The sequence below is a fragment of the Leucopleurus acutus genome, assembly GCF_964270905.1.
Source record: "Leucopleurus acutus genome assembly, chromosome: 14".
In the NCBI taxonomy this organism is placed as follows: domain Eukaryota; kingdom Metazoa; phylum Chordata; class Mammalia; order Artiodactyla; family Delphinidae; genus Leucopleurus; species Leucopleurus acutus.
In genome coordinates this window covers 60,717,455-60,738,559 of record NC_139156.1, presented here as the reverse complement: position 1 = coordinate 60,738,559, position 21,105 = coordinate 60,717,455, and the positions used below count along the sequence as shown (strand labels likewise).

Genomic DNA, 21,105 nt, shown 5'->3' with positions numbered 1-21,105 from the left:
GGACCACCAAGCAGTGCCAGGTATGGGACGCAGGCAGCTGCGGCCACCTCGACAGCCCTTGACATCCCGTAATTGCTTTCCCGTGACAACTCCTTTAAGCACAGAGCCGCTGGCCAGAGCAATTTGCTCCCCATCAATTTTTATTTCCAGGTTTTAAAATAAGGTAGAAATAAAGAAGGGGGTGGAGGAGCCCAAGAACAACACTGTATCTGCAATAACAAGCAAGCCGGGGACCCCACACCTTGAGTGCACCTGTCAGCCCAATTCTCATCCCTCCCCAGCCACAGAAGGACACGTTAATAGGCGGGGCTCAGGTCTGGCCCCCATTGGAGCACCCTCTCCGGTAGGGCTCAGGGCCACTTCTCCTCCCCCTCCACCCGGCCAGCTGCTGGCACAGCCCAGGCGGGAGGGCCAGGCTGAGAGAGGGCTCAGCAGGAGCATGTCTGCGGAGGACTGGAAACAGTGAGTGTGGTTAGAATCAGGGGTGGAAAGACAAGTACTGGCTCCACTTAGACAGCGGCTCCTATGTGCCAGGCACTGGTCTAAGGCACGTTGCTTCAGTACCTTCTAAAATCCCCACTCCAACTCCATGAGACAGGTACTATTATTAGCCCCATTTTACAGATGAGGAAACTGAGGGTTGGAGTGGATGTTACTGTAGTTGGCAGATGGGCCAGGAGAGGAGGTCAGGGGCCAAAGAGGCTGGCCCACATCAGGCCTCAGGGGCATGGCAAGCAGTTTGGGCTTTGTCTTCAATGCCCCGGGAGCCTTCTAAGCTGGAGAATGGTGTCTCGTGTGGTCCGACATCCCCTCTGGCCCTGGTGGAGGATGGGCTGCTAGCACCAGAGGAGGAGCGGGCAGATGGGTCAGGAGGCTGAGCACATAGGCCGTGAAGCCCACTGTCTTCCTCAAAGTCCCACAGCTGGATGGTTGGGCAGAAGCTGGAGCAGAACCCAGATCTCACGCTCCCACTTCGAAGGGATTTTCATGACCCTACACAGAGCCACACATCCTTTTGAGGCCGTTGGTGCCTGGTCTTGTACTGTGCCTCCCAGGGAGAAGCAGGTTTCTGACCCTCCAGGGGGCAGAGAGCCCAACAGACATAGCAGAGAGACTTTACTCACATCCCACTGTTCGCTGACTCCCATAGGGAAGGTGGGGCTGAGAGAGATCCTGAGGCCTTCTCGGCACTCAGTACTATGACAGATGAGTGATGCGGCACGGGCATGTGTGATGGCGTGGTGGCCATCCACCCCAGGTCCACGGTGGAACGTGAGGGAGCCCCACCACCCACCGAGTCCCCACCCTTTCCTAACTGCCCTCCCACTCAGCGACTCACCTGACCGTGTGCTCTGAGTCTCTGTCCCCAGCCTCCCCAGTAGCACCCTTTTGTCCTAAGGCCTTCTGCACACTCAGAAGGCCGAGAGCAGGACCAAGGGCTTTCCTGAATGCACCTTTCTTCCTGTGACCCGCAGCCTCCCCGGGATCTCTCCTGTACCCTCTGCTTCACTCCCTGGTCCCACTGCCCACCTGGAGCACTCCTCTTCTTATCCCTACACGAAGTCCAATGGGAGACATTTCCTTACAGATGCTATCATTTCTTCTCCCAGGAGTGTGACATCCCCCCTGACCAGGGATCCCCAGGAAGGTGCTCAGAGCAGCAGCTTCCAACCAAACCTTATTTTACCCACCCAGCACTCACCATGCCCTCACCCATCAGCCCTGGCTTCCTACTCAGATTAGATAGCTTCCTTCTGAGACGACGAGGGAAACTGACACACCGAGCATTTGCCCGGAAGTGTGGGGCAGTCCAGATGATACTTCCTGGCCATTGGCTTCTACCTCACATCCTAGAGAGAAGCTGAAATACTCGTCCACAGCATGGGAGGGAGTGTGGGAACAGGGGAGGAGACCGGGCCCCATGGGCCTAATCAGGCCAAGTGGAGGTCACCCCAGGCTCTGGGCTACCAGGTTCCTCCAGAGGAGTACCTCCTGCCTCCCACCAGCCTCCCCAGAGCTTGCAAGAGGGCAGTTAATCTCACGTAGTTTAAGGAGTTATTCAGAGGAGCTCAGCGAATGATGAATGTGGAAATCACTACCAGTGAAGCACTGGGGCTCCGTGGAGCTGTTTAAAAATGCATTCTCCCATGTAAATTTCTGCTCCATCAATCCTTATGACATGTCAAACATTGCTATTGTTTCCTGAACAAATTGTACCGTGTGCCCTTCTCTGCAGATTTGTGCACGGGAGCAGAACTGCTCGCCGGTGCCCGCTGTCTGCCACGTTTGCTTGGGACCCAGGGCTGCTGGGAAGGCAGCTGGGTCCGCCTTGCTTCAGAGCAGAAGCCCCGTGCGGGGCATCCGGGCGAGCGTGCGTGACGGGGGTGTGGACGCCAGTGGGGAGTGACTGAGTGCGTGCCTGCCAGCTGCCGGCTTGCAGGAAGAGGTGCACAGGTGGCTGGGGAAGGGGCGTGGAGGGGCGCCCGGGGCTGAGGCTCGGGTGGGCGTGGGGGCTGCTTGAGACTGAGGGTGGGTGCAGATGTGCATGAGTTTCTGCGTGTGAGTACGTAGCAGGTTGGGGTCCACCTGAGACAGGAAAAGAGAGAAGGTTTCTGTGAGAGTACGTGAGGGTGGGGGTGGGACAGGGAGGTATTGGGGGCTGCCTGAGACACAGAGAGGAAGAGAGAGAGCGTGTGTGTGTGTGTGTGTGTGTGTGTGAGAAGAGAGAGAGAAGTAGGTAGGGAAGCGAGAGGGCACAGGTAGACAAAAGAAGACACAGGGCAGGACTTTCTAGCTATAAAGAAGGGTACAGGGTGTTTAGAAACCTGAGAGAGGAGGGCGTCTGGCCCAGGGAGGGGATCAGGGAGCCAGAGTGCAGCAGCGGCATCCGACGAGCAGCAGTTGGAGGCAGACCCAGCAGGAGGCCAGAGCAGGTGGGGGTCAGGTCGGGGCATAAGGCCCAACGCCAGCAGATGGGCGTCTGCAAGGCCATGACGAGGGACAACAGGAAGGTGCAGGGATCCATGGAGATGGTGTGTCGGCAAGACAGATAGCCTGTAAGGGAGGCCCCTGGTTCAGGGCAAATGAATGGAAGACGGTGAGAGATGGCCACTGTTCATTGTCAGAACAGGCTGGGTCAGAAGGGGGCTCTTGGGAGGAGCAAAGAGACAAGAGGACCTGATCGCTGTTGAAATGGTGGATTCCTGGGAGTGGGCATGAGATGTTGTGATGAGCATCAGAGGGCAGGGAGCTGGGCTGAGCATAGAGCCCTGGCTTCCAAGTTGAAGGAAGAGCTATATCCACAGGGTGCTGGGTGAAGAGCCCTGCAAGGGTCAGAAGGGTGCCCACAGCCAGCCAGCCTGCCCCGGCCTTTAGCGGGTGACAGCCTCCCCCAGTCTAGGCCCTGAGCCACCTGCACACACCATGACCAAGCTTGGGTGGGATGGGATTGAGGGGAACCTTTGAGGATGAAGGATCTTGGCTAAGGGCCTGCGTCCTGGGAAATGACATCCAGCGACCCCTCCGTCCTCTGCTTACGGGCACAAGCAGAATTGCTGGAGCCCACCCACTCAAGGCAGAGGCTGGGGGCAGAGCCTGTGACGAGAAGGAAAAGACTGCCTGTTGGGGCCTCATCTACAGGGTGAGTACAGTGACCTGGTAGGAGCACCCTGGATCCCATGGCTGAGCTCTCAAACTGCAGGAGGACGCCCCTCCTCCAGCCCCACCAATGGGGGAGGGGAGTGTTTGAGAGCGCCTGCCTTGCAGTTGACTGTATTGGGTTCATGTCCTGGTACCGTGGCTGGTTGACCTTGGGCAAGTTGATTGACCTTTCTGAGCCTCAGTTCCCTCCATCTGTAAAATAGAAATAATACTGGTGCTTCCCAGAGGGAAGGACTTCCGGGAAGGTAGAGTGAACTAAAGCATGAGAAATGCGGGGCACAGTGCCTGACACTGTGAGTAAGTGCTCAAAGGGAAACGGCGGGGGGCCATTTGAGCCCCTCCCACCCTGTATAACCAGGCGAAAGTCGGACGTTTCTGACATGAGCCTGGCTGGTCTGGGGATCTGCCTATTCCTCCACTGCAGGCTAACCTTGTCTTAACCTTTGGAATTATCCCCCCCGCCGTGGGTATTTATTTTTTTCTTTTTTGTCAGCAGAAGAAAATTACACTTTTGCCGGCATTGTCCATCACAGAAATAAGCACTCGCGGATGCAATTATAAAGGCCCAAATGAGGGAATTAGTTTTGCTGGTAATGCCAGTGTTGAGAATCGGAGGAGACGCCTTATAAATCAGGCGCTGGGCAGCAGCCAGTCCCGGCGGCACCCTCTCCCATGAGCTGACCGCGGGGACAGATGCTGACCCGCCGGCTGGTCTTCCTGGGCTGCAGACGCTTCCACTGGGGGAGACAGAGACGTTCTGAGCCGCCTCCGGGCCTCAGTGAGAGCGGTTCTCACCAGGACCTCCCAGGCTTCTCGGTGTCCAGCCAGTGACTGTCCTGTAGACCCAGATACACTGTGCCAAAGATCTTCTCCAGGGCTAGTCAACCTAAGATAGCAACCCGGTCACCTGCTAGCCCAGTTTCTGCTGTATTTCCCCACAGTTCTCACCACTGTCTGAAATTGTCATTTAGCTACTTCTCTCCTCCATTATTGTCTGTCTCCCCTTTCTGATTGTAAGTCACATTCCAGCAAGGGCATTGTCATGCTGATGGCTGTGGCTTCAGAGCCAGGCACAGTAGCTGGCACATTGGAAAAGCTCAGAAAGTATTTACTGAGCACGTGACTGAGCGCGAGTCTGATCATCATCTTGGTGAAGGTTCTTTCTGTGGTGTGCCAGGCGCCCCCCATCTGCCCCTCCACGCCCACGCTGCCCTTCTCGCCTGCTCCGCACCTGCCTGCAGGCTGACCGTGTGGGCTGTTCAGTGAGTGTTCCCCCCGCCCCCCATCCCACCTGCCTCTACCTGAGCTTGGGAGACTTACTGGAGATGCTTTATAAACCCCAGCCCTGCCTCCTGGGCAAGCTGAGGAGCCCCACTCTGGCTGCTCACGGCCCACCAAGGTGTTTGCTGATGGGAGCACTAGCCCCCCAGAAGGAAGGTCATGCTGGCCCTCAGTGTCTGGCAATGGAAATCCCAGATTTTACTAAATTTGGCGAAGATTTTGAGCCCTGTGCCAAGCACAACACAGTATACAAAAATAAGTTAGGTACAGACTTGTCCGTCAAGGGGAGGCAACGGGGCATACGCAAGCAGGTTTCAGGGACAGCGGACTGCTGAGTATTCTAAAACAGGTCCAGCCAGGGGCTCTCAGGTCAAGAACAGGAAGCAGCCAGGGAGCTCCCTAAGGGAGGGGGCATTTGGAGGGGTGGGCAGCAGTTACGGAATGAAGGGATGATGCAACCAGGCAACGAGGGGACAGTTTGGGTGCATCAGGGAGAGATGGGTACAAAATCGCCAAGGCCAGCCAGGCTCTGCAGAGCCTTGACGACAGGCGCCGGTCTGAAGTTAATTCAGCAGCAGTGGGGAGCCATTGAAGGTCTTCGAGCAGAGGAAGATCATTGTAGCCATTGGTTTTGACTTCTTACACCTGGGCATCTTATGAGAGTCATGGCAAGTGGCAAAATGTGCTAGTGTGTACCTGTGGGTGAGATTCTAGCCCAGGTGGAGTAGTAACGGGGACACAGAGGCATCAGAGAGGGGGCCAGCAGCAGCGAGATCCCGGAAGTGACCCAGCACGGAGACAGAAAGTCCCAGAACGTGGCAGGAGGAAGGGTGTTCATGGCCTGAGGAGGACATTTGTTCTCTCTGCACAGGTCACTTCTCAAACCCTCCTTCCTAAAGTGGGCCCGAGGGTCACTGTCTGTCTGGCACGTGATTCATCTGTTGATTTTTCAGTTGCTTAGGAGCAAAGCAGGTCCTGGGAAGGAGGTTCTTGTGAAAAGTGCTGTAACAAGCAGAGTGGGGCTGGGACAGAGACCTGCCTGGGTGGGACAGGTTGCAGGGTGGGTAGTGGAGCAGGCCCCGGCAGCGCCCCCTGCTGGGCTGGCCAGCACGGCCAAGCGGCTCCTAGGCCTCCACAGGACGCTGCTCCGAGGGCGTGTGTCACAAGCTGCTAAACGGTTTTCAACACAGGGATCTGGAGGCCAGCTCTGGCTCTTACCAGCTGTGAAATCTTGGGAGAGTTCCTTATCATCCTGCCTCTGATTCCTTGTTTGTTAAAGACAGGGAGGAGAGGGTTCTAACAGTACTTGCCACGTATGCGTGTGGTCGAAATGAAACAGTATACGTACCTATGTGGTGTGGATGTGGACGCAGGTGTACCTGTAGATGACGGATATAGGAGCTTTCCTGAGCCACCCTGATGTCCAGGCCCCGTGTCCCACCCTGGCCTCGGGGATCCGCAGCCTCCTGGGGTGGGAAACACATCAGCCCACAGCTCCAGCTCCACCGAGCGGTCACAGCTGGGAATATCTCCAGCCGGGTGGAGCCCTAACCCAACCTTGGGGAGCCAGGAGGACAGGAGTGGGTGAGCCAGGTGGGAGAGGAAGGAGGCGATCCGGCAGAGGGCGCAGCGTGAGCAGAGCCGGTCAGGCCCGGGAGCCGCACACGGTCCAGCCTGCACGTGGTCGGAGATGAGGCCGGAGCTGGCAGCAGAGGCCCAAGTACAGGGCTGAGAATGCACGTAAAGTAGGAGGGCCTTCAACAGGGCCGCCTAGCGGGCAGATTTGCTGCCTTCTCTGGGCGCAGGGCCCTATCAGGCCCCGCAGCAGCCTGGCGCTGGCCGGAGCACCCTGACCAGGCCCTTTGTGTTGTGCTGGCCGCTCCCACCCTGGCAGGCGCACAGCCTGCCATATTATTCTGCTTCGTGCACGTGAAAAATGAAAGTTCTCCCTCTCCTCTTCACCAGGCATACATATTTCATACGGTCATTAGACGGTGGCACTAAAGGACTCACAAATCTTCCCCGCTTAGCATCGGCGGCCTGGGCGGGCAGCAAGAGGCCCCCGGGGAGAGGGGTCACCGTGGGAACCATGGCTGTGCTCAGTCCACTCGGGGAGGGAGTGGGGACTCAGCGGGGGTGGTAGAGGCCAGCATCTGCCTGGAGAGAGAAGACAGTTCTGTCTTGTTCCCAGGGGCTCGTCACCTAACTTCCCTGAGCCTCAGGGTGAAGAGGACTGGACAGGGGGACCTCGGGGGTCCTTCCCACCCTAAGAGTCCGAGTGCAATTCCATAGGGCACATAGACGTGGAGGGCTTGTCCCCAGGGTCCCGATGCGACCTTCAGGGGCAGGAACCCCCCTTGTGGCTTGGCGCAGCCCACTCTGCTGACCCCTCTGCCCCTCCTAGCCTCTCCCCTCCTTTTCCCTCGCTCCTTCTTTTCGCCCCTCCCTTTCCCTTAGAATCCGCTCTCCTCGCTTTGCCCCCATCTCTCCACCACCCCCTTCTTACTAGAATTGGTTCCTTCGTTTTCCAAGCATTTGTGAAGCACCTGCCATGTGTCAGGCACTGTCCAGGCTGGGAGGTGAGCCTGGCAGATGCGGCCCTGCCCTCTTCGCTTCCCCAAACCCTTTCCTTTGACAAATGAGGATGCCGAGGCCCCAGGAGGTTGCTGTTTGGTCACACGGTGACCTGGGCTGCTGACTCTGACCTGGAGCTAGGGTCTTTACATTACACTCACCCCTCACCAAGGGGCTTGATGACGTCTGGTCAGCTGCTCCCCAGACTGAGCTGCAGTTATTATAGTCTAGTGATGCCATGTGTGGTGGTGATCATTTCTTGGTGGAATGAAAGGGGACTTATGGGTGCCTCCCCGCCTTCTCTGGTCCCTGAAAGGGGAGGAGAGAGGTGGGCTTATTATGAGAAGTTTTGGTCTCCTCTGCCCTGGAATAACCATTCCTTCTGAGAACAAGTGCTCTTCTTGGTTTAGAAGCAAGAACACGTTGAGGCGAAGGATGTGACTAGCCGGCACTGGGTTCAAATCCTAACTCTGCCGCTCTTTTAGCTGTGAAGCCTTGGGTGAGCTGTTCACTCTCTCTGTGCCTCAGTTTCCCCATCTGTAAATCGGGGGTGGTAGTAATAATAGCACCCACGTCATAGGGTCATTATGAAGATACAATACGTGATAAGTGTGAGGAGTCGATAAACGCAGGTGTCGGGAGGAGTGGCTCAGGGCACGGGGGAGGGTCTGCCCTGGAATCGGTCCTGGGTTAGAGGGTGGGTTACATAGCTCGGCGTTTACCTTTCCATTTATTATACACGCGTCCCCCGACAACCTGTGATGCTCTTGGAGCCTGGCCAGGACGGTGAGAAGACAGAGGTCCACACACAGTCTGCTGAACACAGTGGGGACTGAATGGAACAGTGTGTACAAGAGCCTGTCCTTAAAAGCAGGTTGCCACAGCCCCTGGAATTGGCTTCCTTCTGGATAACCAAGTTTTCTGGATAACTGAGATCTTAACCCTTTGGATATAAACACTTTTTCATTTAAATCATTTGGAATATATCATTTACTTCTCTGCCTTCCTGAATTCAAAATACTGGACTCAAATTGGCGTTTTCTTGAAATTCGGGTTTATCGTAAAGAACACAGAACGGAATAGATTTCACAGAATCCAAGAACTTTAAAAGGAACCTCAAAAAATACCTAGTACCAAGGTATTGAGCAGGGGGAAATAGGGAGAGGCTGATCAACGGGTACAAACTTTGTTATAAGGTGAATAAGGTCTGAGGATCTAATGTATAACATGGTGACTATAGTTGATAACACTGTACCGTACCATTGAAATTTGCTGAGAGAGTAGAACTTAAGTGTTCTCACCAGACAAGTAACAAAAGAGTAAATCTGTGAGGTGATGGGTGGTTAATTAACTCAATAGTGGGAATCCTTTCCATTGTCAAGTATACCTCAATATAATATATTATCATAATAATTTTATTGTATAATAAAGTTATAAAATAATTTGTCAATTATACCTCAAAGCTAAAAAATAAACAAAAGTAGGTATTGAAACATATTTTTAGCAGCAGAACCTTTATCCAGTTGTGATCTTAGAGAAGCCCTGAGTGTAAAACACCCCAAGGTCAGCCCAAGGCCTTTCCCTCCAGGCTCTGGTGGCAGGTAGCAGTTTGCCCAGCTCTAGGGCATGGCCTGGGAGGGAGCAGAGGTCACAGTGCCTGGCACAGAGTACATGCTTCCTGAGTAACTATTGAATGAATGCATGAATGGTGTCACTTAGTCTGCACTGTGGACTGTAACCATGCCAGCGACAATGCAGAAGCCCAGAGGTTCCAGCCGCAAAAGCCAAGCCTCTACTATAACTACCATTGTCCTGGACAAGGGAGGGGTTGGAGAGGGGCCCCACGTAGGTGGCCTAAAGGAAGGAACCCTGGGATGGGAGTAGGGATCGCAGGTTCTGCCCCACTCTGCTTGAACCTGCTCATGACCTAGAGTGGTGACAGGGTCACACCAGACCTCACTGCGGTCTGGCCCTCAGTTTTGTGATCTGCGTGATGGGTAGAAATGTGTGCCTTCCTCATCATGTTGTGACAGTTGTGAGGATAAAATGAGGTCTTAAGAAACCTGGATGCCCTTTGACAGTGTAAAACATATGATCGAGTGCAGGCTGGCAGTGGTCACCATTGTTGCCATCATCAGGCATGAGGCAGGCCACTCTCGCTCCAGTCTCTTTCTACTGTAGGTGATAGAAAGCCAACTTGGACCAGCCTGGATAAAAGAGATCTTGTTGAACTCACAAACCAAACTGAGGTGGGAAGGGATGTCAGATTCAGGACTCTAGAACTACCAAAATCAGCCCCTGTCTTCATCGTCCCTACACATCTAGCAACTCCCACTTCACATCGTCCCAGCTTCACTGCCCCAGAGGAAAGCTTTTATCCCCAGCAACAATAAGAAGAATCCCAGGAAAGGATTCTAATAGGCCCCTGCTGAGGTCAGGGACCACTCCCAGCCTAGTCCCTGAGGTCACGGGACTAGGTCCCACTTGGACCACTTGTTCAAGCAGAGAGGGATGCCAAAAGATGGGTGGGGGTGGGCAGCAGACTGTTTCCAGCAGAAGAGGTTGCCGACCAGATGATAGTCTGCTTGATACACGCAGTGGATTATTCCCCGGGTTAAAGAAGGGGGAACACTAGAAATCCACCCAAGAGGCCTCCCCTACCGGGTACCACATCTGACTTGGAGGCTTTGGGGACTGGAGGAGAGTCGCCGGAGGAGGCCACCAGATGGTTGAACCCACCCCCGCTTTTGTTTGAGATATTTTGTAAACCTACAAGTTGTGACCCCAAGCCACAGGTCTAGGGTCTCTCCCCCAAGCCCTCTGAGCATCTACAGAGAATGTCTGACATGAGTCCAGGAAGGGAGATTTCGCAAAGTTGGAGATTTAGGTAGAAGACTGATCCTCCGGAACTGTGTGCTCCAGTATTAATTTAAATCGCCTTTTGTGACTGGTGAAAACCTTATTGAACAGCGTGGCTCTAGATAATTCGGCCTGGGCCTGAGGAGCTGTGTGGGGGGAAGCGTGGGTTTGCTCTGGACATTTCCTGCTGAGATCGGGAGCCTCGGCTGGTTCTGGCAGTAATGACTTCTTTTTCTTACCTTTGCAGGCAACAGACGATGACGTGGGCACCTTCGGGGAAGTCAACTACTTCTTCAGCGATAACGCTGATCGGTGAGCCCCTGCCCCTGGCCCTCCGAGGTGGCCCTGTGCCACTCAGCAGGCCCAGGACACTTCTTGGTGCCCAGGAAAAGTGCTGTGCCCCTGTGGCTAGGGAACTGGACTGTGAGTCAGAACTCACGGCACTGCTGCTCGTTTGGCCCTGATTGTGGTACAGTATTGCTCAAGTCCCCTAAACTCTGGGGCATAGTTTCTCTGACCCTCAAAAGATAGCTTTTAGTTTGGGGAATGAAGAAGGTTTTTTGTTTTTTTGTTTTTTGTTTTTTTGTTTTTTTTACCTTGCCTAATGTCTTTATTTTACAGAGGGGACATTTAAGCCAAGGGAGGAAAATAACCATTTTTACAAACTTTTCTGTGTCCTTTTGTTCTGTTGTTGAAAAATGAAAATCAAATGACAGTAGATTTTCCCTTTTGCTTTAGTTTCTAAAAATATCAGAGTGAAATTGTCCACACATAGTTCTTTTTTTTTTTAGCTCTTCAATACTTTGTTTTAATTTAATTTTTATTTTATATTGGAGTATAGTTGACTTACAATGTTGTGTTAGTTTCAGGTATATAGCAAAGTGATTCAGTTATACAAATATATGTATCCATTCTTTGTCAGATTCTTTTCCCATATAGGTTATTACAGAATATTGAGTAGAGTTCCCTGTGCTATGCAGTAGGTCCTTGTTGATTATCTATTTTATATATACTGGTATATATCTGTTAATCCCAAACTCCTAATTTATCCCTCCCCCATCACCTTTCCCCTTTAGTAACCATGAGTATGTTTTTGAAGTCTGTGAGTCTGTTTCTATTTTGTAAATAAGTTCATTTGCATCATTTTTTAGATTCCACATATAAGTGATATCATATGATATTTGTCTTTCTGTCTGACTTACTTCACTTAGTATGATAATCTCTAGGTCCATCCATGTTGCCACAAATGGCATTACTGCATTCTTGTTTATGGCTGAGGAGTATTCCACTGTATATATGCACCATATCGTCTTCATCCATTCTTCTGTCGATGGCTATTTAGGTTGCTTCCATGTCTTGGCCATTGCAAATAATTCTGCAATGAACACGGGTGCATGTATCTTTTTGAATTACGGTTTTCTTCGGATAGATGGCCAGGAGTAGGATTGCTGGATCGTATGGTAGCTCTATTTTTAGTTTTTTAAGGATCCCCCATTCTGTTCTCCATAGTGGCTGCATCAATTTACATTCCCACCAGCACTGTAGCAGGGTTCCCTTTTCTCCACACCCTCCCCAGCATTTATTGTTTGTAGGCTTTTTGATGGCCATTCTAACTGGTGTGAGGTGATACCTGATTGTAGTTTTGTTTCTTCGTTTTTTAAATTTATTTATTTATTTTATTTTTGGCTGCATTGGGTCTTCGTTGCTGCATGCGGGCTTTTTCTAGTTGCGGCAAGTGGGGGTTACTCTTCGCTGCAGTATGTGGGCTTCTCATTGCGGTGGCCTCTCTTGTTGGGGAGCATGGGCTCTAGGCACGCGGGCTTCAGTAGTTGTGACATATGGACCCAGTAGTTGTGGCTTGCAGGCTCAGTAGTTGTGGCTCACGGGCCTAGCTGCTCCGCAGCATGTGGGATCTTCCCAGACCAGGGCTCGAACCTGTGTCCCCTGCATTGGCAGGCAAATTCTTAACCTCTGCACCACCAGGGAAGCCCCCTGATTGTAGTTTTGATTTGCATTTCTCTAATAATTGGAGACGTTGAGCACCTTTTCAAGTGCTTTTTGGCCATCTGTATTTCTTCTTTGGAGAAATGTCTGTCTGATATTCTGCCCGTTTTTGATTGGGTTGTTTGGGGAGGTTTTTTTTGTTTTGTTTTTTTAATATAGAGCTGCATAAGCTGTCTGTATATTTGGAAGGTTAATCCCTTCCCAGTGGCTTCATTTACAAATATTTTCTCCCATTCTGTGGGTTGCGTTTTTATTTTGGTTATGGTTTCCTTTGCTGTGTAAAAGTTCTTTAGTTTAATTAGGTCACATTTGCTTATTTTTGTTTTTATTTCCATTTCTCTAGGAGGTGTGTCAAAAAGGATCTTGCTGTGATTTATGTCATAGAGTGTTCTGCCTATGTTTTCCTCTAAGAGTTTTATAGTGTCTGACCTTACATTTAGGTCTTTGACCCATGTTGAATTTATCTTTGTGTATGGTGTTAGGGAGTGTTCTAATTTCATTCTTTTACATGTAGCTGTCCAGTTTTCCCAGCACCATTTGTTGAAGAGACTGTCTTTTCTCCATTGTATATTCTTGCATCCTTTGTCATAGATTAATTGACCTTAGGTGCGTGGGTTTATTTCTGGGTTTTATATCCTGTTCCATTGATCTATATTTCTGTTTTTGTGCCAGAACCATACTATTTTGATGACTGTAACTCTGTAGTATAGTCTGAAGTCAGGGAGCCTGATTCCTCCAGCTTCGGTTTTCTTTCTCAGGATTGCCTTGGCTATTCGGGGTCCTTTGTGTTTCCATACAAATTTTTAAATTTTTGTTGTTGTTCTGTGACAAATGTCTTTGGTAGTTTGATAGGGATTGCATTGAATCTATAGATTGCCATGGGTAGTATAGGCATTTTGATAATATTGATTCTTCTAATCCAAGAACATGGTGGATCTTTCCATCAGTTTCTGTCATCTTTGATTTCTTTCATCAGTGTCTGTATAGTTTTCAGAGTACAGGTCTTTTTTCTCCTTAGGGAGGTTTATTCCTAGGTATTTTCTTCTTTTTGATGCAATGGTAAGTGGTATTTTTTCTTTAATTTCTCTATCTGAACTTCTGTTGTATAGGAACTTTAGTGTATAGGAATACAACAGATTTCTGTGCATTAATTTTGTATCCTGCAACTTTACCAAATTCACTGATGAGCTCTAGTAGTTTTCTGGTAGCATCTTTAGGATTTTCTATGTAGAGTATCATGTCATCTGCAAACAGTGACAGTTTTACTTCTCCTTTTCCAATTTGGATTCCATTTATTTCTTTTTCTTCTCTGATTACCATGGCTAAGACTTCCAAAACTATGTTGAGTAAAAGTGGTGAGAGTGGGCGTCCTTGTCTTGTTCCTGATCTTAGAGGAAACACCTTCAGCTTTTCACTGAGAGAATGTTGTTAGCTGTGGGTTTGTCATATATGGTCTTCATTATGTTGAGGTAAGTTCCCTCTATGCCCACTTTCTGGAGAGGTTTTTTTTTTTGCGGTACGCGGGCCTCTTACTGCTGTGGCCTCTTCCGTTGTGGAGTACAGGCTCCGGGCGCATAGGCTCAGCGGCCATGGCTCACGGGCCCAGCCACTCCATGGCACGTGGGATCTTCTCGGACCAGGGCACACACCCGTGTCCCCTGCATCGACAGGCGGACTCTCAGCCACTGTGCCACCAGGGAAGCCCTCTGGAGAGGTTTTTTTCCGTATTTATTTTATTATTTATTTATTTATTTTGGCTGCACTGGGTCTTAGTTGTGGCACATGGGATCTTCATTGCAGCATGTGGGATCTTTGTTGCAGCATGTGGGATCTTTTTAGTTGCAGCAGTGGGACCTTCTTAGTTGTGGAATGCAGACTTCATAGTTGCAGCATGCAGACTCTTAGCTGCGGCATGCAAACTCTTAATTGAGGCATGAATGTGGGATCTAGTTCCCTGACCAGGGATTGAACCCCAGTGCCCTACATTGGGAGCACAGTGTCTTACCCACTGGACCACCAGGGAAGTCCCTGGAGAGTTTTTATCATAAATGGGTGTTGACTTTTATCAAAAGCTTTTTCTGCATCTATTGAGATGATCATATGGTTTTTATTCTTCAATTTCTTAATGTGGTGTATCACACTGATTGATTTGTGGATATTGAAAAATCCTTGCATCCCTGGGATAACTCCCACTTGATCATGGTATATGATCCTTTTAATGTATTGTTGGATTCGGTTCACTAGTATTCTGTTGAGGATTTCTGTGTCTATGTTCATCAGTGATGTTGGCCTATAATTTTCTGTGGTATCTTTGTCTGGTTTTGGTATCAGGCTGATGGTAGGCTTATACAATGAGCTTGGGAGTGCTCCTTCCTCTGCAGTTTTTGGAAGAGTTTCAGAAGGATAGGTGTTAACTCTTCTCTAAATGTTTGATAGAATTCTCCTGTGAAGCCTGATCCTGGACTTTTCTTTGTTGGATTTTTTAAAAATTTATTTATTTTCTTAATGTTTTTGGCTGTGTTAGGCCTTAATTGTGGCACGTGGGATCTTTCATTGAGGCACGGGGTTTTCATTGCAGTACGCAGGCTTCTCTCTAGTTGTGGTGCATGGGCTTCTCTCTAGTTGTGGCATGCAGGCTTCTCTCTAGTTGTGATGTGCAGGTTTTCTCTCTCTAGTTGTGGCATGTGGGCTCCAGGGCATGTGGGCTCTGTAGCTGTGGCGTGCAGGCTCCAGAGCGCATGGACTCTGTAGTTTGCAGCACGCAGGCTCTCTCACTGAGTTGCACAAGCTCAGTGTTTGTGGCATGCGGGCTTAGTTGCCCCGTGGTATGTGGGACCTTAGTTCCCCGACCAGGGATCAAACCTGTGTCCCCTGCATTGGAAGGCGGATTCTTTACCACTGGACCACCAGGGAAGTCCCTTGTTGGATGTTTTAAATCACAGTTTCAATTCCAATACTTGTGATTGGTTTGTTCATATTTTCTGTTTCTTCCTAGTTCAGTCTTGAGAGATTATACCTTTCTAAGAATTTGTCCATTTCTTCTAGCTTGTCCATCTTATTGCCATATAGTTGCCTGTAGTAGTCTCTTATGATCCTTTGTATTTCTGTGGTGTCCCTTGTAACTGCCCTTCTTCATTTCAAATTTTATTTTTTTCAGCCCTCTCTTTTTTTTCTTGATGAGTCTGGCTAAAGGTTTATCAATTTTGTTTATCTTTTCAAAGAACCAGCTTTTAGTTTCATCGATCTTTTCTATTGTTTTCTTCATGGCTATTTCATTTATTTCTGCTCTGATCTTTATGATTTCTATTAACTTTGGGTTTTGTTTGTTCTTCTTTCTCTAGTTGCTTTAGTTATAAGGCTAGGTTATTCATTTGAGATTTTTCTTTTTTCCTGAGGTGAGATTGTATTGCTCCAAACTTCCCTCTTAGAACTGCTTTTGCTGCATCCCATAGGTTTTGGATCATTGTGTTTTTGTTGTCATTAGTCTGTAGGTATTTTTTTATTCCCTCTTTGATTTCTTCAGTGATCCACTGGTTGATTGGTAACATATTGTTTAGCCTCCATGTGTTTGTGTTCTTTTTACAGATTTTTTTCTTGTAGCTGATTTCTAATCTCATACCATTGTGGTCAGAAAAGATGCTTGATGTGATTTCAGTTTTCTTAAATTTACCAAGGCTTGATTTGTGGCCCAAGATGTGATCTATCCTGGAGAATGTTCCATATGCACTTGAGAAGAGTGTGTATTCTGGTGCTTTGGGATGGAATGTTCTATAAATGTCAATTAAGTCCATCTGGTCTAATGTGTCATTTAAGGCCTGTTTCCTTAGGATGATTTGTCCATTGATGAAAGTGGGGTGTTATAGTCTCCCACTATTACTGTGTTACCGTAGATTTCTCCTTTTATGGCTGTTAGTGTTTGCCATATATATTTGGTGCTCCTATGTTGGGTGCTTATATACTTACAATTGTTATATATTCTTCTTGGATTGATCCCTTGAACATTATGTAGTATCCTTCTTTGTCTCTTGTTGTAACAGTCTTTATTTTAAAGTCTATTTTGTCTGATGTGAATATTGTTCCTCCAGCTTTCTTCTGATTTCCATTTGCATGGAATACCTTTTTCCATCCCCTCACTGTCAGTCTGTATGTGTCCCTAGGTCTGAAGTGGATCTCTTTTGCATGGAATACCTTTTTCCATCCCCTCACTGTCAGTCTGTATGTGTCCCTAGGTCTGAAGTGGATCTCTTGTACACAGCATATATCCGGGTCTTGTTTTTGTATCCATTCAGCCAGTCTGTGTCTTTTGGTTGGAGCATTTAATCCATTTATATTTAAGGTAATTATTTATAAGTATGTTCTTCTTGCCATTTTGTTAACTGTTCTGGATTTGCTTCTGTAGGTCTTTTTTCTTCCCTTCCTCTTTTGTTCTCTTGTGATTTCATGACAGTCTTTATTGTTGTGTTTTGTTTTCTTTTGTGTGTGTGTATCTACTGTAGATTTTTGGTTTTGTGTTTTCTTTTGTGTGTGTGTTTTGTTTTCTTTTGTGTGTGTGTATCTATTGTTTTCTTTTGTGTGTGTGTATCCATTGTAGATTTTTGGTTTGCAGTTCCCGTGAGGTTTTGATATAGCAGTCTACATATATAGAAGATTATTTCAAGTTACTGCTCACTTAATTTTCAGTGCATTTCCAATATGCTGCCTCTGTACTCTCCTCTTCTCATGAATGCTGGTTTTGATATCATATTTGTGTGTGGATGATTTCCTACCTTTCCTGTATGTTTGCTTTTACCGGAGAGCTTCCCCATTCATAATTTTCTTTTTTCTAGTTGTGGCCTTTTCTTTTGTGTCTAGAGAAGTTCCTTTAGTATTTCTTGTAAAGCTGGTTTGGTGATGCCGAATTCTCTTAGCTTTTGCTTGTTTGTAAAGGTTTTGATCTCTCCACCGAATCTGAATGAGAACCTTGCTGAGTAGAGTATTCTTGGTTGTCGTTTTTCCCTTTCATCACGTTAAATATATCATGCCGCTCGCTTCTGGCCTGCAGAGTTTATGCTGAAAAATCACGATAACCTTATGGGAGCTTCCTTGCGTGTTATTTGTTGCTTTTCTCTTGTTGCTTTTAATATATTTTCTTTGTCTTTAATTTTTGTCAGTTTGATTACTATGTGTCTCGGTGTGTTCCTCCTTGGATTTATCCTGTATGGGACTCTGCATATCCTGGACCTGAGTGACTATTTCCTTTCCCATGTTAGGGAAGTTTTCAGGTATTATCTCTTCAAATATTTTCTCAGGCCCTTTTCTCTCTCATCTCCTTCTGGGACCCCTATAATGTGAATGTTGGTGCATTTAATGTTGTACCACAGGTCTCTGAGACTGCTCATTTCTTTTCATTCTTTTTCTTTTATTCTGTTGCATAGTGGTGATTTCCACCCCTCTGTCTTCCAGCTCATTTATTGCTCTTCTGCCTCATTTGTTCTGCTATTGATTCTTCCTAGTGTATTTTTCATTTCAGTTATTCTATTGTACATATCTGCTTATTCTTTTTTTAAATTTATTTTTAGCTATGTTGGGTCTTCGTTTCTGTGCAAGGGCTTTCTCTAGTTGCTGCAAGCGGGGGCCACTCTTCATTGTGGTGCTCGGGCCTCTCACTATCACGGCCTCTCTTGTTGCGGAGCACAGGCTCCAGACGCGCAGGCTCAGTAGTTGTGGCTCACGGGCCCAGTTGCTCCGCAGCATGTGGGATCTTCCCAGACCAGGGCTCGAACCCATGTCCCCTGCATTGGCAGGCAGATTCTCAGCCACTGCGCCACCAGGGAAGCCCTCTGCTTGTTCTTTAAATGTTCTAGCTCTTTGTTAAACATTTCTTTTATCTTCTGAGTCTGTGCCTCCATTCTTCTTACGAGATCTTTGATATCTTTACTATCATTACTCTGAATTTTTTTTCAAGAAGATTGCCTATCTCCTCTTCACTTAGTTGGTCTTCCAAAGTTTTATCTTGTTCCTCCATCTGGAATATGTTCCTTTGCCATCTCATTTTGTTTAACTTTCTGTGTTTCTGGTCTCCATTCCTCAGGTTGTAAGATCGTAGCTCCTCTAGCTACTGGTGTCTGCCCCCTGATAGGTAAGGTTGGTCCAGGGGCTTGTGCAGGCTTCCTAGTGGAAGTGGCTGGTGCCTGCCCACTAGCTGGTGGAGCTGGATCTTGTCCCTCTGGTGGGCAGGGCCATGTCAAGGGGTGTGTTTAGCAGGCAGCTGTAGGATCAGGATGACTTTAGGCAGCCTGTCTGCTGATGGGTGTGGCTGTGTTCCCACCCTGTTGGTTGTTTGGCCTGAGGTGTCCCAGCACTGGAGCCTACAGAGTGTTGGGTGGGCCCAGGTCTTGATGCCAAAATGGTGATTTCCGGCAGAGCTCACACCAGTGAATATTCACTGAGGTTTCTACCCCCAGTGTCCTTTCCCACACAGTGAGCCACAGACAACCTCCACCTCCCCAGGAGGCCCTACAAGACCCTCAAGTACGTCTGCCTCAGGCTCCTGTGGAGTCACTGCTTTGCCCTGGTTCCCAGTACATGTGAAATCTTGTGTGTGCCCTCCAAGAATGGAGTCTCTGTTTCTCCCAGTCCTGTGGAACTCCTGCACTCAAGCCCTACTGGCCTTCAAAGCCAAATGCTCCGGGGGCTCCTCCTCTGGATGCCAGACCTCCAGGCTGAGGAGCCTGAAAGCAGGGCTCAGAACTCTCACTCCTGTGGGAGAATCTGTGTGATATAATTATTTTCCCATTTGTGGGTCACCCACCGACGGGTATGGGATTTGATTATATCATGAAAGCACCCCTCCTACCATTTTGTTGTGAGTTCTACTTTGGATGTAGAGCGCCTTTTTTGGTAGGTTTGGGTCTTTTGTTGATGGTTGTTCAGCAGTTTGGTACTTTCATGAGACAGGGTGAGCTTGAGTCCTTCCACTCTGCTATCTTCAGGAATGAGGAAACTTTGAAACGCTAAGGACAGCACACCAGCAGCAGCAGCAGCAGTGGCTGTATTTATGAAGCTCTCACTTTGTATCAAGCTCTTTGTCAACTGCTTTACCCATGTTATCTGATGTAATCCTCACAACTAAATGCTGGAGAACTCAGTGCTAAGTACACTTATCATCCCCACTTAGAGTCTGTGTTACTTGCCCAAAGTCACACAACTGGTAAACGCCAAGGCCAGGCCTCAGCATGTGGTCTTCACCACCTGGATACACAGCCTCCAGCAGGAAGGGGCTCTCAACCTGCCATAGCCATTAGGTGGGTTGGTGTGCTCACTGCCTGACCTGTGCCAGCTTTGCCATGTCACCCACCAAGGTTCTAGGCCAACTCTTTCCCTTGTCTTCAGTTAAACTGAGCCAAGTGGAAGCCCTCTCATTTTCAACGTGATCAAAGCCAGGTTGAATTCAGAGGGCATGTCTGTTCCTGAAAACAAAGTGTCTGATGCATCTGGAAGCCCAACAGGATGAGTAAGACGGTGTCTGTCAGCTTGGATTACCGGTCCCAAATCCGTGTAAATGACCAGGAAGAGACAGAGACTGTTAGGTGTACCTAGCAATTCTCAGCCACTCTCCAGTTGGGAGGAAGGAACCAACAACAGGACCAATTCACAGAACACCCCTGTCCCTCGGGACACCCGTGTTCGTGTGGCCTTGTCCTGATCATCTTGGATTTTTCTCATCCCTTCCCATCTTCTGGGGTGGGGACTTTCCTGGTCTCAGAGCCAGAACCTTCCAGGCGCAGTGGCTGGCAGCTGTGGAACAGCTCAGAGCACACAAACGTCAACTGACAGCTCAGAGGAGGTTCCCAAGAAAGATGTTCATGGAGGGATGGTCTCACTGGACCTTACTCCTCCCCCAGAGACATTTGCCAGCCTCTTACTCAAGGTTCAGCCCCTTGAGTGGAAGACACGCTCCCAAGAAAGGACGAGTCACCCCTCCCATTGCTGGCTGCCCATTTAAAGCTTTTGATGCAAAACCATCTGGATGGAAGAATTTCTGTTTTTAAAATTGCCCCAATACGCTTTACTTTTTATTGAGATATAATTACATATAACATTATATTAGTTTCAGGTGTACAACATAGTGATTCAATATTTGTATCAATATATGTGGCAAAACGATCACCACAATAAGTCTAGTTAACATCCATCACCATTCATAGTTACAAAAATATTTTTCCTGTGATAAGAACTTTTAAAATCTACTCCTTTAGCAACTTTCAAATATGCAGTACTGTACTATTAGAGATAGTTACCATGCTGTATATTACACCCACATGACACTTATTTTAGAGCTGTAAGTTTGTCCTTTTTTTTTTAACATCTTTATTGGAGTATAATTTCTTTACAGTAGCATGTTTCCGCTTTATAACAAAGTGAATCAGCTATAGCTATACATATATATATATATATATATATATATATATATATATATATATATCCCCATATCTCCTCCCCCTTGCATATCCCTCCCACCCTCCCTATCCCACCCCTCTAGGTGACCACAAAGCACCAAGCTGACATGCCTGTGCTATGCGGCTGCTTCCTACTGGCTATCTGTTTTACATTTGGTAGTATATATAAGTCCATGTCACTTTCTCACTTCGTCCCAGCTTACTCTTCCCCCTCCCAATGTCCTCAAGTCCATTCTCTACATCTGCATCTTTTTTTTTTGCGGTACGTGGGCCTCTCACTGTTGTGGCC

The 21,105-nt window shown here is 48.4% G+C and overlaps 1 protein-coding gene across 1 annotated transcript in view; it reads left to right on the top strand.

Annotated features, from left to right (window-relative positions):
- LOC309971799 (cadherin-23-like) overlaps nt 1-21,105 on the top strand; it is a gene marked incomplete at both ends in the record, with an annotated part of 325,411 nt that overhangs the window by 223,967 nt on the left and 80,339 nt on the right. The window contains one exon of the mRNA XM_082855179.1: nt 10,622-10,686. Within this exon, the coding sequence (XP_082711305.1) occupies nt 10,622-10,686 (65 nt within the window). The remainder of the gene's footprint in view (nt 1-10,621; nt 10,687-21,105) is intronic.